General features: G+C 39.6%; 1 protein-coding gene across 1 annotated transcript in view; it reads left to right on the forward strand.

Annotated features, from left to right (window-relative positions):
- Positions 1 to 20,179, forward strand: part of fam13b (family with sequence similarity 13 member B) — a 90,664-nt gene that overhangs the window by 26,069 nt on the left and 44,416 nt on the right. The window contains exons 3-7 of the mRNA XM_051954306.1: positions 916 to 944; positions 1,036 to 1,245; positions 7,054 to 7,266; positions 10,083 to 10,260; positions 13,513 to 13,657. Of these exons, the coding sequence (XP_051810266.1) occupies positions 938 to 944; positions 1,036 to 1,245; positions 7,054 to 7,266; positions 10,083 to 10,260; positions 13,513 to 13,657 (753 nt within the window). The 5' untranslated portion in view covers positions 916 to 937. The remainder of the gene's footprint in view (positions 1 to 915; positions 945 to 1,035; positions 1,246 to 7,053; positions 7,267 to 10,082; positions 10,261 to 13,512; positions 13,658 to 20,179) is intronic.

Below are 20,179 nucleotides of genomic sequence, written 5' to 3' on the forward strand. Positions count from 1 at the left end.
ATCGGCCCAGAAGCCCAGCGTGTCTACACCCCGTGGACTTGAAATGTACCCCTAATTATAGAATCACTCTTAAACTCCCTGTCAGAATCACTGGAGTAGACACGCTGGGCTTCTGGGCCGATTCCGGTCAGTCCACCTGGGTAACTGCCGTTAGCAATGGAGCTAACTAACGTCTAATCGCTATACTAAAGGCTGACAGCCCCGCAATGGAGCACTGAGACCTCCCGTTTAGAGCCAGAAATACGTGGAGACATTCACCCACCGGCAGTTGGAGATCCGGGCTCGGTTCTGTGTGTGTTCGGCGGAGCTGCAGAACTGCGACAGCAACATCAAAGGGGCTCCAGCCGACTGTGCCCACTTGGGGGGTGAGTTCTTACTGTTGCAGACAGCCAATCATAGGGAGATTGTGGCGAGCACTGGTCTCCACCCACAAAGGGTCAAAAGTCTTCTCCCCGTGCGCGTAAATCAGAGCTCCACGGATAATTATGGCACCATACACAGACGAGTAGCAATGTCTCCACGCGTGTAAGAGGCTCCTCGCGTGCGGAGACATTGCCACGCGCGCGCAGAGTGTTTTTTGCGCCCGTGGAGACTTTTTTCTGCTTGCGCGGGGTACGTGTTTCGCGTGCGTGAGAGAGTGTTGCGCGCGCGCGACTTTTGACCCAAATTTGATGCCATAGTTATGTAATCACACATAAAACAGTGTAACAAGGTCTGTAGCAGGTGTGTATATATTACCATTTACATACATAATGTGCATTGTGTGTATCCAAGGTGTTCGAGGTTTATATGCTGATTTGGTTTGCTTTTGAGCAGAAGAAGTAGTGACTCTGCTAGTGTCTCCTAATCACTCTTCTAGTTGTCTCCTCATGTCTCTCTCAGTCCTCATGATTGTGTTTCCTCCTCTGTTTACAGTGTGTACAGAGTGTGACTGACGATGAAAGGTGAAGTCTCATGCAGGGCTGCATCCTTTACCAAAGCTGTATTTCTCACTTTTTGTCTAATCTCCTTCCGTTTCCCTTTTTCTTTTGGAAGACGTGAGGTCTTGGCGGGGTTGTGGTGAGGAGGAGGAGGAGGCCATGAGGAAGAGCGTGTCTCCGTTGCCAGGCAACGAGGGCGGGAGCTCAGCCAGCACCACACGGGTTTTTGGCGTTCCTTTGGAGGAGGTGACACGCACACACACAATCAGCGGCCATGAGGTTCCTGCACTGGTGAAACACATTGTTGACTACATTGAGGAGCACGGTGAGTGATGAATACACTCAATAGTTCTCAGTACAACACTTTTTTTTAAGGGCATTCAGCAAACTATAGCTGATTTTATTCCCATTTGTGCAAACAGTTTAAAACAGAACTTTGTTTAAAAGTTTTTTAAACAGTGCACAAGTATGTGTCAGATCTATATGATACTTGCTTGACTCATACACAATCCCACATGCTTGCGGTAGTGCATTTGTTAGTAGGAGTTTGCATAAATGTGTAAGCTGAGAATTCTAATCTTTTGTAATTGTAATTGTAACAGGAAGAGAAAGTGCCCGAGTATGCACAAAAATTTGTCACATACTGAATGAAACACCATTTTCATTTGACTTGTGTTCACGTCTGTACTTTAACAAGGCATCTTTGATTAAAGTGCCTCTTCACCATAAAAATGATCTAAGTGCCTCATACATTCAGTGTATAAAATAGAAGCACGAGCAGTTACTCTTCAAAAATCATTGAAGTCTACGGACTCCAAGTCTCTCTCTAAATCTTTCCTGATTCAATTTTACATGTTGCCTCAGGCCTGTAGAAATCTCTTTTTGAATAAGACTAGAGCAGATCTTTCACATATTTAGGTTTCCTGTTCTTTCTTCATACACTTGTTAAAGTTTATATTTGTCTGTAGTTTTCTTCGGGTAAAATGTTTCTTTGAAGTTTGTTTGTACAGTTCTTAAAGCTTTGATATTACTACTACTAATAATTCATAGCTTCTATTCAAACTTGATGCTTTTCAATGAAGATGTAGAATATGCTCTACATTCTTTACATGAAAAGCATTATTAGTATTATAGTATTACATTTTATCTTATTTTGACAGTAGCTTAGTGCAGTAGTTTGCATCTTCATGTTAGTTCTGCATACTGTGGGAGGTTCAGTTATATCTGATGGCTGTTTGTGATGTTTCAGTGTCCCATGAAAAACCTGCTGCTTTTGAGCTTCGGTGACAGCTCGTCATCACAGTACAACCAAAATATGTTGTTAGTTGAGATCCAGTTTGTGATGAACTCTAAAAACACTGACAGGCAGCTCCACGGTCAGCTTCTTTCTTCATTACATAACCGTTCTGTCAACTGCAAATCCACTTGTGAAAACAGAACAGACAGTGAAGAGAGTTACCTACCAAAGTGCTGACCCTCAGCCTTCCCCACATCCTTTCCTGGAACATTTCTTTTCAAACTTCACAGACCAGGAACTTCAGTTTAATGTCATGTCGTTAAAAAAAAGCTGCTTGACAGTTGAGCCATCTTGCTCTGAAACATGGGAGGGATGAAGAAAGCTGTGATTTTCCTCTGACAAAGTTTTTTTTTCTTAGCCATCACAAGAATTTATCTTTGGCTAGTGATGGTATCTCTGGCTTGTATAAAATTCCTCCAGGTTGGATATTAGATAAAATTACATAACATGTAAAGACTATTGCTGTTCTTGATGTCTCATGAGAGAAGCAATTACATGACGGTAAAAATGTCGCTCACAGATTTAAGAAAATGCTGAGAAATCAATAAATGGTTTAAAGTAGTAACTAAAAAAAGAGCACTCTCTTGAAGATTGATCGGGAATAAATGTTCAGATAAAAAGCTCACAAGACAGGTCAATAGCAGCCAGGACACATTCGGCACATCTCCATATTAAACAAAATAAGTGTTGGATAGGCATTTTAAGTGGCTCTGGGGTCCTAAAACTTCATCAGTACTTCAAGAAAGGATGTCAGACACATATCTGCAGTGACAAGTTAAACAATAGAAAAAGCTTCCTTTTGTAATTTCCTTTTTCAGTCTGCTATTGTGCAGTCAGCACTGTCAGACACAAAACAGACATAAGGCACTTTATTTTAAAATCTGTCAAGTCAGTGGACATTTTTTTTAACTACTGAAGTGAAGTGTCCCCTCATATCCCCTCAAGTGACGAGTGAAGCAGGTTGGTGGTTTGTGTGACCCGAGCACTGTCCGACCATATGAGGTTATGTAATAAGTCTCTAATCCTCCTGGGTCTCTGTTGGTGCATTAATTAGAGCGGTGTGGGTTGTCAGGAACTTATTCAGCCACTGAAAAAGCTTTAATCTTTCCTAGCTTGTGTGTGCGATGCCTGAAGTTTCAGTAGAACCAAGGTGTGGCGATTGTTAGGTAAAATGTAATTTTGACAAAGATCAAAAACTAAACATTTACAGGCGTGTCAGGCCAAAGCTTGGCCAGGAACCAGCTGCCTTGGTAGGTTTTATTTGTGGATTGGGTTGGGCTGAGGAATGTTTGAATAAAATCACGATGAATAAGCAAAATCAGAGACATCAGAGAGAGGCAGTTTTCGCCACAGTAATTCCGATTGTGGCCGTTAAACTCTGTAGTCACTCCGTGTTACTGTGCTGCTCTGTACGTAGACTATTTTGTGGAGCTGTAAAAGGGGGATATGTCCCACAGGGCTCCTGTTAAGCAGTTGGAATGTGTCATGTGAGTTATTAATGGATGAGAAACCACTAAGTGAACAGGAGTCCTAAAGTATCAGGCAGTCGTTTCATAATCTGCAAGTCACAACTTTATCACCTAAACATCTTGAGGTATTAACTTGCCTTTTTCATTTGAATTTGTTCTTCTGTGATAGCCATTGAGACTAGTGATTATTTCTGATGTGACAGCATTGGGCGTTAATGAGGAAAATCAGTAGTGCCCACTTAAAGCATGAGTGTGCATCAAATGTCAGGGTTGTTTGTGTGTTGGGAAGCTGATTTTGTGATCATTCTTGTGCACTTCTGAAACTGGTGATCCAATGAGCATGACATCTAGAGATGGGTACGAAACACCAGGTCAAACTTTTTAAATCAGATCAGTAAGCTCTGGTTTGCTATCGGTACAAACGTTTTGTTGCACATTCTCTCTCACCACCATAACACTGCCATAAAATGCAGTTTTGCTTTCCAAATCCGAAAGTTGGTTCTCGCTGTCGGAGTCAGAGTGTGAAGGATGGAACAACAGTCTGTCAGACACCTGCAGCTCCTGAGAGACCCTGCTCTTAGTGATGATGGAGGAGAGAAACAAACTTTCAAAAGTGCAATTACACTTCACTAGGGTTGATGGCAATGTCTGCTGCCACAAACTTAAAAGTTCATTTGCATGTAAAGGCGGAAACACGAGCTGCCTGTCAAAACATCCAGACTAAGTTACACAAACACACTCAGTCAGAGAAATGCACAGTTTGACTGCGTAGGTTGTAGTTCATCCTTCTCTAACCCAAGGATGTTATGTAGCTGGTTTTAGCAGCCTACACATGGATTTAACTTAATTATACAAACACAGGTTAATGAATTCAAGTAATCGATTGTTTAACTGTTGCTGTCTTCATAAATTCAGTCTAAAATGGTCAGAGCATCAACTAAACTGTCGTTCAAAAATACAATTTCAGAGCCCACGGAGCAGCAGGGGAGATTTAGGCTTCATACAAACTCTGTCTTGGTTTATTTTCACCCTTTCTCTAACTAAGTGTTGGTGCTAGTGGTAGAGGAAGTACTTCAGTAATTTTTTTAGATAAACTAGCAATATCACAGAGTAAAAATACTTCCAATGAAAAAGTAAAGGCTGACTGAATTACTGAACATCTGTTTAAACCAAAACTTTTATTTGCTTTCTAATGCTGGACACTTTAATGAAACACAAGACATGATATTTTCTTTTGTGAGTAAAACCTGAGACTGTGACTGCGGTTCCTATAAACATTCCCATCACCACAGTATTAGTGTCTGTAAAGTGATTTGTTCATAATATTGTTCAAAAGATTGCTATATCTATTAATTCAAAACAATCCTGTTGCTGAGTACAGAGTTTATTTACAGTACGTATGAGAAAATAAAGCAATCTTCATTCTGTTCTTGACTTGTTTTTTTTCTCTTAAAGACAAAACATAATCAAAAACTACCATTGAAGTACTGCATCGATATGCCATGTGGATATGAGTACTAGTACCGTTAATTAGAGGTGAGAAAGTATGTAGTCTCTTGAGCTTTGTATTTAATTTCTTCATGCAACTATCTCTGTCACTTTTTGTGGTCACCTGAGAAAAGACAATACATTTTTTGTCCAAACTCTGAGTACTGCACTTCAGAACTGGTATAAATACTTTCAAATTTAGACTTGATTGGCCAATTTATGTGCAAGGTAGTTTGAGGATTGATGAGCCACTCCACTAGTTAACTGTTTTGTTAAGGCCTTCTAACATTTATGTGACAATCATTGCCTTTACTTCCTACTGTAGTCAGTTCTCCCTATTGTTATTTGAAACATTTGCAAAGCTAAAGTAACCCAAGAGGAGCCAGGTGGGATTACAAACAGACATAATTTTAAGCTATACGTATATAAAAAAAGACAACTGTGTATAATTGTATCCATTATAAGCACTTTAGTATTAAGTGCTAAATTTATCAAAATATAACTTTGGTGTTTATTTTTGCAGATATCACAACTGGGTGGTTTAGCAGTAGTAATTACAGATGCAGAAAACAAATTACTTTTGCAGCAGATTTATGTGACAACACAGCACATAACATCAACACGATACAAGATAAACTGATAGAACGTTATGTAAAACAGAGGGAAAAAAAGCATGGTAATTCTAAAAATAATATCAAAGCCCTGACAGGACTTTCTGATGTTATCTGTTGGTCCCATCCATCACAAACACTCAGTGATGTTGTCGCATATAGGAATGATAGCTGTCCGGGCGGTCATGTTTCTGCTGTTTTATGCCGATAAGGGAGGATTCCACATACGCAAATGCTTTCTGTACATAAACACATATCTTTGTACTTCTGTTCTTAAGTTGAATTTACATAAGCTGTTGCAGGATCTGGATCATTTTACATTTGTAAATTAAAATTAATATTGCAAAGTTGAGAGAGCTCAATTGGTGTACCCCTCCCTTTCATGTCAGTTCTTTTTTCAGAATTTAGATCATTTTCATGACCTTGTAATTTGAGACATCGCACTATTTATTTCCATGCAAGAATACTAGCCATTGAAGTCACTAGAACCTGCCCAATAAAGAAAGTATTGTGAGATGTAAATAATGGAAGCATGAATGTAATTTAGATTGTTTTAACACTCTGATAATATGGTGGTGAATTCCTGGCTATACACCAGATTAATAAAAGGAATGTCGATAACAGGTGACAGTGAAAATGTGAGTGCGCCATCGGTTTCAGATTCCGTGTTTTTAGATTGTGTCTATTTGGAAAAAGGCCCAGGTTCAGACAGTTTAAAAGACTCTCTGAAGGTTCTGTGTTAGTAGGCGGCATCTTTGAATGGATTCAGCCTCTCCATTTGACAACACCTATTAACAACTTTTGCTGACCCACAAATGCATCCAGGACAAGCACACAAAAATGTGGCTGCTATGGAGTAGAGACTACTCTGTTCCTTCACAGCTTAGGAGTCTCAAACCAGAAAAACTGCACGTGTCTGATATGTACTCCAAGTGCAGAACAAGCTGACACACATGGCCCATTTATCACTGGAACAAGACAGCTGAAATTTACAAATCTATGACTGATGTTAATGCAATGCCTCAGCTATGACCAAGTCTTTTATTTAGAGGTGGAATCATAAAGCTATGTTGAGGTTATTTTAGCAATTTTGCTAACCTGAAGTCATTTTGTGAAAACAGACAAGTGAAATTTGAAAACAAAGATGTTTGCTTAAGAACCAAAGCAAGCTCTTAAAATGTGAGGATATAGAAATTATATGTCAATATACAGAATTTCTCAAAGGTAGTTTAACCCATATGTTAATTGATGCTGCTCTCCGTCATCAGGTCATCTGGACTTGGAGGGACTGTTCCTGGTTAATGGCAACGCAGAGCGAGTGGACTGGCTCCGTCAGCGCTATGACAGTGGTGAGGAGGTGGAGCTGGAGAAAGAAGCCGATCTGGCGTCAGCGGTCAGTTTGCTCCGACTCTTCCTGCAGGAGCTTCCTGAGCCTGTTATCCCAACGGCTATACAAGGACACATACTACAGCTTCACCAAGGTGTGTGACAGAGTCTGCTTTTCTTTCTCATGTCATTCTGCCTTTGTTCTTCAGTCAATCACTTCACCATCTTTCACTTTTTATCCCATCAAAAAACAGAAACTAATCTGTTTGTTTGTCGTTTCTGTGTCTCAACATTAGTTCATGCAGGCATCCTTTGCACTCAACAGTTTCTTTTGCTTCCAGAGTCCAGTGTGGAGCTTAACAGTTTTGCAAATGTGCATAATCCACAAATGCAGCGCTCGATTTAGACGGTCGCCAGGTCGCCATTTGCGACTAAAAACCGATTTTGGCGACAAAAAACACGCTGGTTAGGGGCCGATTTAATTTCAAATTTGAACACTTTATTGTCGCTGATGTTAACATCTCGCGGGAGTCCGCGAGACTCCGTCGGATCCAGAACCAGCCCAGAATGTGGTGGCGGCATCCGGTGGACAGCACCAACTGAGCCTGAGCACCGCGAACGGAAAGCACCAAGCCACCGGAGCTGTCATTTTTAACTCGGTGGGTCTGCCAGCTGCTCTCCCCGGTCACAGACTGCTCAGACTCCCCGGCTGGCTAGCTATCCCCCGCTAGCTGCTCGGCTAACACCTGCCGCTCCTCGCCGCTCATCTGCCCGGGACAAACCGCACCTGTTCCGGCTGTCAACGTCCCATTCGCCCGCTAGGAGCTCCGGACAATGCGCTGCTCATTCGTGGGTGACTTTTCACGGCCGTGGGGGGTTTTAAAGCACACTTTGCCCAGCGACCAGTGATAGCTCGGCGGCTCCAGCTAACAAGTTGACGTGGAGGAGGAACTGGATCTCTCTAGAGTGCCTATATAATGATTATTATTCATTATATAGGCACTCTAGATCCCCCCCCCCCCCCCAAAAAAAATGATTTTTTTTTTTGGCCACTAAAAGTTGATTTTTGGCTCTTAAAAATGTCTAAATTGACGTATGTTGGTGGCCAAAAAATGTCATTTGGGCGACAGGACCTCTCGGCCTTAAATCCAGCGCTGCAAATGTATTTAATGGTTAATTCCATGAAATATTCAATCAGTGCCTCCAACCTTAGCCCCTCTGAATTAACTGGAATTTTTGTATGACTTTAGTATGTCCAATTAATGTATGTAAAATTGTACCTTCATGTTGTGCGTATTTTTCGTCGTACAGGCTCTTGAATTACATAAGAGTAGATTATTTGAGTTATTTTTTTTCCAGCAGTTTGAGCCCTCATAACTTCATAAGTACACGAGATACCCACATGATTTTTTCAGAGATGCCAAAATCTGGTTTTGCACATTTTTTTCTATAACCAAGTTTGACCATCAACATCATGGGGCAGATCACAGCAAAACTGCACCAGTTTAATATCTATGACATAGAGTAATACAAACAGTCATTGGTACCCTAGACATCTGGATGCTTTCAAAGGTCACATCACCATGTGGATAAATGGTTGGTTAAAACAAGTTGTAACATATGAAAGATTAAATTGTTACCTACAATTTGATACTAGACTCATCTTTTAACTGTAATTCCTTCCGTGCCAAAACAATTTTCTAATATAGGCATACTTTACAGGTGGGAACCTTCTCCAGAGTTGGTTGATTTTAAATGGAATGACCCTCGTATCAAAAGAGAGCTGACCGTAACTATTCGAAAAGCATGCAGAGCTTGCGCTATTGTCTGCTATTTCTGGACTTTCATCCAAGTTGATTTTGTGTTAAGCTGTTATGACTGTGTCCATGTCGGCAGACGTTGGTTACCCAAGCTGTGAACACAGAACAGTGGTCTGGTCACTAAATGAAGTGGAAATTAGCTAAAACAAACTGTTTCGTAACGCATGGTTGTTTTTTTTCAATCTACAGTGCTGAGGTTCACTTTTCATCAGTTCTTGTCTTCATACTGTCTGTCTCATCTGTTCACGATATTTTAAATTCTAAATCTAAAGTTGTGTTATTAAAGTCCCTTTGTTGCTTAGACACCATCTTTCACCATTTCCTTTTTCTTTTATTTGACAAAAGTTTAAAAATTTTGGAAAAACAAGAAATACACAGTAATGTAAATCATCACAATATTTAAATATATGATTCATAGCGTTCTCCACAGTCACAGTCTCAGTAAAATAAGCAGTGGAATTATAGATGTTTTAATGGACAGTGTCTAATCACTTCAACTAAAATCACCCATTTTAACATTTGTTCTGTTCCTTTTTTGTTTGACTCTTTGCCCTGTCCTCATTTGTCTCTATTTTATCAAGATAATCTGCTCTAATCCCCATGTCATGATGGTGGTTGTTCTGGTTGCTTTCATACAGATTAAAGCTGAAGTGTGTTGGGGGTTTGAGGACTCTTTGTGTCATGTCATTAATTTTCATTCTATTATACATACCTTATAATAGCACTACTGCTTTACACATTAGCATTACCTTTTATGCACATTTTCCTCCCAACTGCCATCCCGTTTCACTCTATTTCACCTCTCTCAGAGAACTTGTCTTGCTCATGCACTCTTCTAAGAGATTTTAAGGTCATCTGTGAAGGGACCCCTTCTTGATAATAGGAATGCAAAGTGTTGGATTTTTACCAACATGCCAATATTTTCCAACTCATTTTGGCCAATACCAGAAGTGATACATGCACTTATATTTTTCCACCATATTGCAGAGACCATCAAGTCTTGGTACTGTCTGTGGTGGAATTAGTACATTGTTATACCTGCTGTTATTCTGATGGCCCACCAGTAGATGCAGACATAAAACAGTGCTGCAGTTTGTAATAATGATACCTGCGATGCTGACATCCTGTTTTCTGCTCTGAAACATCTCCAGATTACACCAATGAAGAAGAACTGTGCAGAAACTTGAAGTATCTGCTGCAGCAACTTCCCCAGTTGAACTATGGTCTGCTGCGTTTCCTGTGCCGCTTCCTATCCAGCGTGGCATCACTTCAGCGGGAGAGCTGGAACATTGGGGCGCTGGCCGCCGTCTTCGGACCTGACATCTTCCAGTGAGTTAGCTCTTTTGGGTATTTTGACAATTGTGGTTAAGAATCGGTGTACTTTGCAAAATAATGTGGTCTGTCCGGTGCTGTGAGTTAGATGTGGCCAAGGTCATGTTCGTATACCCTGATGCTTTTACCTCAAAACTTTTAAAGATCCACTTTAACTATGTGCTTTTTTTATAGTTTGCAGCCATACTTGTGCTTGCAAAGCAGTAGATGGTGTGAATTGACCCTTAGAATGTGAATTAAAATGTACAGTGGGACAACTGCTATTGTAGCTTTTATTACAGTTTTAAAGCATTTTATCAGTACACAATTCATTGGATATAAAACCACCTACTTCAAACTGACCCATATCAGATGCAGGTCTGTGTTATTTTACCAGATTGCATTTGTTGTATTTCACAGTAAAGATCAGAGGTGTCAAACTCATTTTAGTCCAGGGGACACATATAGCCCAATTTGATCTCCAGTGGGCCACACCAGTAAAGTCACCACAACTCCAACTTTTTCCCTTTCTGTTAGTTCAAAAAAGTACATTTTGAAAATGTTCGCATTTAATTAAATTTTTTTTTTACGAAACATGATGAACACCCTGAAATAGAAAGGGGAAAAAAAGAGAAATAAGTTTGATTTCAACAGTATTGTGCCTTAGTTGATCATTTACACTGCAACTGCCAGATCACAGTTTATCTACACAGGTACAAAACATTCAGTCACAGGTATCTGGAACTGAACAATCTAGTATTTTACTTTTTGATCAAAACTGTTTGTAAAGGTCTAGAAATCATTTACATTTTGCAGTTTTACAATTTACAGTTAATGTCTTCTCTGTAATTTTTACCCTTTGCAAAGTCGTCCCGCTGGTTGAAATGGACCATCTGGAGGGCCGCATGTTTCCTGGTAAAAATAATCAGAGTAGATGAGCCGAGGTGGTAATGTCATCAAGTACACCGGTGTTACGACTGCACATTAACGATGCGTTCTCTTGTTCTCAGGAGTTCGTACTTTAGAGTCCAGACTTGCCAAGTACGCAAGTATAGACTTGCACAACGACCAGTGCAGTGTGACAAGAAGTTGTAGAAGCCTTAGACCTAACACCACAGTTAAAACAGCAAACACAGTATGGCCAGACCACATGCAAAGAAAATATATTTTTTGACCTCGTAGGAGAACACACAGACACGTGCATATTGAGGAATACACATAGATGTGTACAATTGCAAGAAAAGATTCCAAATTATGAGGTGTTCCAAACTAATTAGTCTTAAAATCTTTTCCAATCCATCTCTGTAAGACAAACCCAATCCGGCTAAACTGATAACGCACAAATATTGAGCTTTTTATGCTGTTGTTGAATACAGTGCAGTGCTCAGAGTCTATATCAGATGTTTTCTGTAGCAGCTTTTACAACTTGCACACAGATGAGGAGGAATTTTGGACCATTCCTCGCAACAAATCAGTTTGAATTCATCAGTATTTCTTGGATGTCTTTATTTAGCAGCCCTTCTAATGCCATGCCACAGTATCTCGATTGCATTGAGGTCAGAACTCTGACTTCCAAAGCATGGATTTTCTCGTTTTCCAACCCCTCTGATTTGAATTACTTGTGTGCTTTGGGTTGTTATCATGTTGCATCACCCAGCCTCTCCTAAGCTTCAAGTCGTGGACAGCTGCCCTAATTTCACTGGAAAATTTACTGATACTATTTGTCAATTTATTGATTCCTCGGGATTGTACTGCCTTGAGGCAAGAATGCAGCCCAGAACTTTGATGCTCCCTCCTCCATGCTTAACAGTAGGGATTAGGTGTGGTGTGGGTGTGCTGTGTGGCTTTTCTACCAAGCACAGCATTGTGAATTTAATTGTTGATTAATGAACATTTAGGTTTTTAGAAATGCCTTCATTTTCGATGGAGGAGAAATAAACATGTAGAACTATGATTAAACTTCACTATAGTTGATGCAGAAAATGTTTGTTGCCACAGAAGTAACAAGTCGTTATGAAACACGAGCATTCTGTCGGAACTTTCAGTAAAAGTTCATCACGTGCAGACGGTAAATGTTTGACTGCTGAGCTCGTGGTTAATCCTTCACAAACCAGGTTCGTTATGTTTGCTGGCAGCCCGCACACAGACTTAACTAAATTATACGAGCACAGGCTGATGGTTACGTAAGTAAGAAGTGAGTGTTCTCCAACCTTTTATAAAACTTTGACTGTTCATGAATTCGGTCTGAAATTCCGGCCATCATCTGAACTGTCGAGTTCAGAGCAGCAGGATTTTGTGATTTGGAGACTGCAGACAAACTCTCTGACTTTATTTTCAGTTTTTCTCTGCCTAAATGTTTGTGTTAGTGGAAGAAAAAAATGTTTTCTTTACTAAACTGAAAATCACAGTAAAAATACTGTCAAAGTCCTGCATTCATTTTACACTCAGAAGTGAAAAATTACACAAGTTTTGTCAGCCCAATGTATTGAGATTTACTTATCTGCTCAACATGGAGCTTTTGATTCTGATATAATGCTGGATAGTTTATCGAAACACATTGAAAAATATTTTATTTTGTGAGTAAAACCTGTGACACTGTCCACAGTGCTCTGATCATACTCACCTACCTACCCAACACAACATTACTGTGGATGTAAATTCTAATTCTTAAACGGTACATATGACCAATCTTAATTCTGTTCTTAATTTGTTCATTATTTTTCTCTTAAAAAAATAAAACTAATAAATAAAAGCAATTCAAAAGTACCAATAAGAATACTGTTAAAGTACTGGATCGATGAGCAGTTTTGGTAAAAGTAGAAGTACCTTTAAATTTTAGCGATACCCGTCTTTCTTTTTTTATAAGGTGAAACACCTCTAAAACCCACATTTTCAATCTCATCTCCTTATTTGGAACAATTGACTCCAAGTAGATTTTGACAATCATTAGAACAGACGTTGACATACTTTTTCCATTCTGTGCTGTGAACAGTTACTCAGCACGTTTAATAAAGAGGTGAAAAAGTCCAACTGTTTGGGTGTTATCAGCGTAGTCAGACTGTGTTTATTTATAATTGTGACTTAGATGAAGATCAGTCCACATTTTATGAGTAATCAAAGTGATAATTCTGAAGGGTTCACAAACTTTTTCTTGCAACTGTGCATAAGCTAAAAAGCTGGGACTTTATCCAGTTACAGTAAGCATTATTGTCTAATGAAAAGCAGGATGCAGTCAACACAGCAAGCTCTTCTCTCGTCCTCTATCTGCAGTCTGTCAACAGAAGGAGAGGACCTTCGAGACCAGGAGTCTGTCAGCAGAGTCCTGGCAGAGCTGCTGGACAATCAGGAGGGTCTGTTTGACTCGGAGGACGATGACGTCTCCACGACCAACGATTACAGCTCCATCAATGAACAGGTTTGGCTTGTCTCCTTTATTCCTAACCTCTTAATTTTCTCTGTTCAATCTTGTATACAGTGAGTCAGTATCCAGTAGTTCAAAAATAGCTTACATTTTTCCTAATAGGCTTTTGGAAGGGGTTTTGATTTTATTGTTGACATTTTCTCTTGTTATGTGAATAGTGAAGGCTGTCTTTTAAAAATAGTTTGATCACATTCCACAGAGAAGTGGTCTTTTATTAAGTTTTGCTTTCATCCATACATAATCACAGTCCATAAATCTACTGAATGGCAATAAATGTCTTTTAAGCCGTTCTAAATTAACTGACGGTTTGCAAATAAAAATGTTTCCATAAACAGTACAAGAGAAAGCAAAACAATCTACGCATTGTTGTAAGGTTGTTTGAATAGAAAAAAAATAATGAACACTGCAATTCATTGTCAACATTCCTGACATAATAGCAAAGAAGTGTAGTTTCATAAGCCTTCAGATTCCTCTTTGTCCTCTGTAATGGCACTGAAACAGTAGAATGTGGCATTTAGCACTGTCAGGGGTGAAATTCTTTCTGAGTCAACACACAGAGACAGCAGACAGATCCTTCTATGAACAGTGAAAGATTACATTTTTTAAATGTCACCAACCTTCTATAATGAAAAAAACAAGGCCACGCTGATGAGTTCAACAGAGATTGATGAGCAATGTAAGTGAGTAACATTGTGTACAGTTTGGATATTTCTGAAGTCACAGATGAATTATCTAACATAACAAAAGTAGTCCAGAGGGGAGGAAATAATAAAGACACGATGACTATTCCACTTGTCTTCTTTCCAGAGAACTTTTTTTGGGCTAACAATCATCATTCAAACAGTCTTGGTTTGAGTTCTTCATTTCATAAGTCATTAATTTATTGTTGACAACATCAGCAGAACAGTAGATGTAATAAATGCTCAACTGTTTAGGATACCAGCAGAATTACCACGCGGCTTTGTTTCAACTCCACTGATAGTTGTTGCTATAAATCTACATGAATGCATCCCCTACCAACTGAGGAGCTAAAGTGTGTTCCGGCAATAACAACCTGTATAGGAATGTAACTAACACTGATATTCAGGTGTACTCACGACCTTTAGTTGTTGAACTCTACACACTATTACTCAACAGAAACCTCTTTCGTAAACAAAATACTTTCCCGAAGGATCTAGAAGAACTCCTCCCAAACACACCTGTGTTCTCACGCATACTGTACACAGAGCATTAAATAATCTGTGGTCTGTAAATATTGTTTTCAGTGTTCTGAAAATCTGACACAGACTCCAGCTTTAAGAATCAGCCTAGCATAATGAAGTTATGCCCAACATTTTTTGTCTCAGTTGTGTAAAACTCAACTTGCATTTTGCCGTTTTGCCAATACAAAGGAAGGCCTATCTAACATTTAACTTGGCAGTAGTCTGATTATATTGTATTATTGTATGATAACAGATACACGAACACAATAATACGAGTAAAGCCTTGATTGGTATCACACATTTGCTGCTACTTTAATTCCTGTCACATTTGAGCATACATTGTTCAACACAGCAGGGAGGCTGTAAAGATAATGTTGAAAAGGACAGACTGTCATTGTGAAAGTCCACCCTGGAGAAAAACTGAAACTCTCTGCAGTAGGTTACCTATTCATAAACCTTCAGCTGCCTGCTCTATTGCTTTATTAGTTCATCTGGCTTTATCTTTAACTTTGCCTTTCATGGAGTTTGCATTTCTTTTTTAGTGCTCTTAAAGCACTACCGCACACTCTGCTTGCTTTATCTCAAGTCCTTGGTGCTATTATCTGCCACATCCCTCATTTATTCCAGAAAAACGGGTTTCCAAAGCGTTGGCTTGTAAAAGAAAGTTAATTAGATTGAAATTGAGCTCAGAACAACAATAAGCTAAGGTAGAAATTTCTTCCATTCATCTCATTGAATTTCATTTTCATTTGTCACATTCAGTTTTCTCATCTTTCTTGTTTTTTCTTTTATACCCCGTCTCTCATTGTCCTTGGTTTTATTGTCTGGTATGTCAGATGAATGAGAATATAACATTACCAAGAGACGGAATGAGAGAAAGAGCAGAACAAGAAAGAGCAGACAGAGACTGTGAAACAAATCTGTAAAAGCATATCATCTGTGCAACGATCCATGTGTCTTATGTAAGACAGAGGGCAAAAAAGTGGGTGGTTTGGAGAAGGAGGGGGAGAGTAAGCAGTCAGGAAGATGGGGGAGAAATGTTGAGAACGAAGCGAGAAAAGAGGAAGAAAGCAATGCAGGGAGGGAGGTAGATCTGGTGAGGCAGGGGAGGAGGATAAGAAAAGAAGCTGGTGATGATGTAACAATGCAACTCACACCTCCAGCCCCTGCACTACACTGGGGATGGATGTGTGTGTGAACAAACCCTCATGATGGGGATTATCTCCTACATACACCTGCTTTTACACAGGAGACGTTGAGCTAAGCCTGGTTACAGACTTAAGAGTAAGTTAAAAATGCCTCACCGAGGTTCGTTAGAACAAGTGAAATAAACCAGTTCAGGAAAAAGACAGAAGAGCAGCTCAACTGAGAAACACAAGAAAGACAGAGGGAATGAAAAAAAGAAGACAGCTGCCTCATGGCATGTTTTGGCTTAACTTTGAAACACAATGAGGCAGGCATAGATCTGACAGTGAGAAGTGCTAAGCTGGATTTTGGCTTGTTCGTTGGCAAAACGGGAGTCAGTGGAATTATTGTTTAGGTGAGAGCGAGGCTGTGCTGTGGCTTGTTACTGCGATGGCGGCAGTGACTGTGTTTGTTTTGCTTCACTGTTTGTTGAAGCTTTGTAGGGGCAGGGTTTCTGTACAGAGTATGGATAAGTAGCTAAAATCAACATGCATTTGCTAGATAAGAATATAAAATTTCCATAGCCTATCACAATTTTGGCATAGCTTAGCACAGAGGCTGATCTGTTTGAGGGTCAGCTTTCATTCCTTTGCACATTTTTTCTTTATACTGTGGTTTCTGTGGATTTAGACAGCTACACGTTCTGTTGAATCATACCCCCCAGAAGTGGAGCAACAGTACTGTACCAGTACAGTGAACCTGAAAAATGTCCATAGTGTCCCATCTTAATAAGCCTGTAACCGTGTTTTCCGGGGCCACTGTTGGCTTTTCTGTGGAGAATACATGACTTGTAGACTTGCTTTAATTTGACCTCCGAATCGCAGGCCTGTGCCTCTTGAGCTCCTTTATTTCCTTGTTACATGAATGTTGGTGGCAATTTTCTGTCTCTTGTCTGAACAAGACCCCACAGTAGACATTAATTAAGGTTTCAATTGTAAGATTAGTTTAAAATCCGTCACTTATGTAAGCCTGTGAGAAAACTGAGAGCATTATTCAGAATTTAATTCTTTATTCTGATGCTGCTTACTGCTGTTTGTAAGTAGTAATATTGTTCCTTTTCATGCACCAGCAGCCAAAAATTTCATAAGCATGACATTATTTCTGTACATGTGTTATCTGAATATAGCCATAATAAACATTTTGGTAATAAATCCCATGTCTACTTCGGAAGAAATCCTAACTTTAAAAGCTAGAAGAAGCCTAGATAATGTATTCTGTTTTAAAAGGGGTTCGGAGGCAACTTAACTAATTTGACAGTATTGAGCCAGACAGTATTGTCTATTTAATTAAGTCGTTTCTTAATGAAAGCAGAAGTAAACTCTGGACTGTGAACATTAATCAAAACCAGTTGAATATAAATTCCACAGAATATTACAGTGTTCAGCAGCAGGGAACAGCCTGTATATGTGTTGTTTATACACTTAGATGGTCCTGTGACAAAAGTGATAAACTGTTGAGCAATAAACTACTCAAACTGGTACATGAAGTTATTTAAGGGGAAGATGAGAGCTTAATTGGATAGCAGAGGAGATTTATAATATCTCTATAAGGGTATGTACACTGTAAACACACAAAAATATGTCTAGAAATACCCAGCTTCACTGTTGATTTATTTACTTTGACTGCCTTTATCAGTGGTCCGAGAGAATATAAATGTCTGTAAATCAGTTGCAAACACATTTGGAGGTAAGGATGAGTCTCAGATCACACAGCCCACTCACTGCAGGAACGTTAGGCCAGAGGGCTTTTCTCTTGTGGTGCTGCTGGAAGTAAACAGTGCAGTCATACAGGCAGGAATGTGCAAGAAAGCACCAAGGGTAGATGAAATTGAACATTTTGAACCTGTGCATGTAGAATATTTTTTCCAGCACTTAAATTATGCCACTTGAATGCAAAAATTTTTCTTTTCTTTTTTGTTCTCTCTTTTCCGTCTGGAGGCTTCACTGTTTTCTCTGTAGCCTCTGACTTAGTACCTAGATATGATTTGTGTAAAAAGCAGATAGTTCTCTCTCAGTAATGTGCTTTACTGTTTAATCCAGTAATCGTTTATGCGTTTCAACGGTTAATGTGTTTTGTTGCTAGGCATATATTTCACCTTCATTAGTTCTCATCAGCTGTCATTAGGGACTTAAACCTACTATATTTAGTGTCGTATGAAGGCAGAGTGGTTGTGTTAGTGAAACTTTAATGACCGTCTATAATGGGTTGATGGATGGGTATCTTGGCTGTATAGCTGGCTACAAAAACTGTTACTGCTTAAACTATAATCGTTTGTTTTTTCCTAATCATCTAGCGCATGTGTGGTCCAATCTGTGAGTGAACAGAGCAGACACCAATCAGCTACAACATTCAAACCACAGGCAGGTCAAGTAAATACCATTGATCCTCACATTACAATGCAATGATCTCCTGGGTCACCTTGGCGACTGGCGTCCATGTGGATGTTCCTTTGAAACGCATCACCAACCTAACATTGTTGAAGACAAAGCACAATCCCCACATGGCAACAGCCCTCCCAGACTGCAGTGGCCTCCCTGAGCTGTTCTTGCAATGTGCCAGGGTGCATTGTCCAGCTAGGGAACGGTTCCAGGAACACAACAAAGTGTCCAAACTCCCCAGACCCCAAGCAGATCGAGTCTCCACAGAATGCACCAGAAGATGCCTGATTCATGGAGGTCCAAATCAACAACCCACAGGTCACAAAGGATGCCCTACAAACATCCTGATGCCACAGAACTCAACCTTAGGTCCAGTGTCCATGCCTCTAGGGGGCAGAGCTGTTGTGGTGGCAACTAAAAACCTAAAAAATATTCTCTGAAATGTCTGCATATCTTACTTTATCCAAAACTGAAATAACTGGACTTCACAAGTTAAAATCAAAGCGGTATCTAAATAATACTCTGCTTGTATAAAGACATTAAACAGAAAGCAGTTGCAAAAGCACTCAGAAAATAGGATAAAAATCTCTAAATGTAAAATACTGCATTACATAGAAGATTGAAATCATTAGAAGAAAAATCACAAGGCAGCTCATTTACCCAAGAACAAAATCTCCTTGACAGTTTACCCTCCTCTGCATGATGAGATAAAGCCTCACAGTTGAAAACGTTTCAAATAAGAACAAAGTGTCTGTTGTTATTTTTTTCTCATTGTCAAACAGTAACACTGAAAAACAATATTGCGAATGTTTTCTATGTAGATGCAATATATTAACTGTATTGCTGTTTACCAGTCTAACCAAGAATACAGGGGCATACAAAAGACCCTTGAAAACCACGGATGTAGGCCACAGTTTGAGACTTGTAATGTTCAGTCCAAGTCAGTTGGCATTGTTCTGTGGTCTTGGCCTGCGGACAGTTCAAAAGCCAAACTAATGATGTCAGTGCCGCTTGTTGTTTCTTTTGTACTTCATCCTAAAACTTGGACTGGACTTCTGAACAAGGGCCAAGGTTGTGACCTTATGTTCTAGAGTGTTTTCTGCCCGAGTCTTTGCACCCACTTATACAAACACTCACACCATACAGTGATAAACATGTGCGTCTAATATGCACAACAACATGACACTTGATATCTAAACAGCCCATTTCATACAAACAGCAACTTCTGTTTTGAAAGTCTGACTTGTGAGTTAACATGATTAGTATTTCCCACACTCTTTAAATAAGGTTATAATATTTCCAGCCCCGTGAATGACCATGCAAGGTCATCCTGACAGGGGACTTAACTACTCTTATCCTCTAATGTTGTTACGTCACCTCAAAGGCTTTCTGATAACTTACTCAGCCCAACCTTGATCATATTCATGACTCTGTTTATGCCATTTGGATCAACGCCTATAGCCCAGGCGTTTATTACGTCAGCTCTGCATGTTAATGGGTATACACAAGGGGACTTTGGTATTTAAAGTCATATGCGGGATTGTTTTTCCATATCATTGACCAGCAGCCTTGATGGAATATGCTCTGAATGCTGTATAATCCAAGGTCATGTTCATCTTCATTCATATTACTGATGAATAACTTTAAATGAATTTTACATTATGATAATAATGTAGTTCAGCATTTCAGTCAAGGTCCTTAGGTCCCAGACTCCTGCTATTTTTTTTTCTGGCCGTGTAATCTGAAATAAT

Source organism: Acanthochromis polyacanthus, chromosome 10, assembly GCF_021347895.1.
Source record: "Acanthochromis polyacanthus isolate Apoly-LR-REF ecotype Palm Island chromosome 10, KAUST_Apoly_ChrSc, whole genome shotgun sequence".
NCBI classification, from domain to species: Eukaryota; Metazoa; Chordata; class Actinopteri; family Pomacentridae; genus Acanthochromis; species Acanthochromis polyacanthus.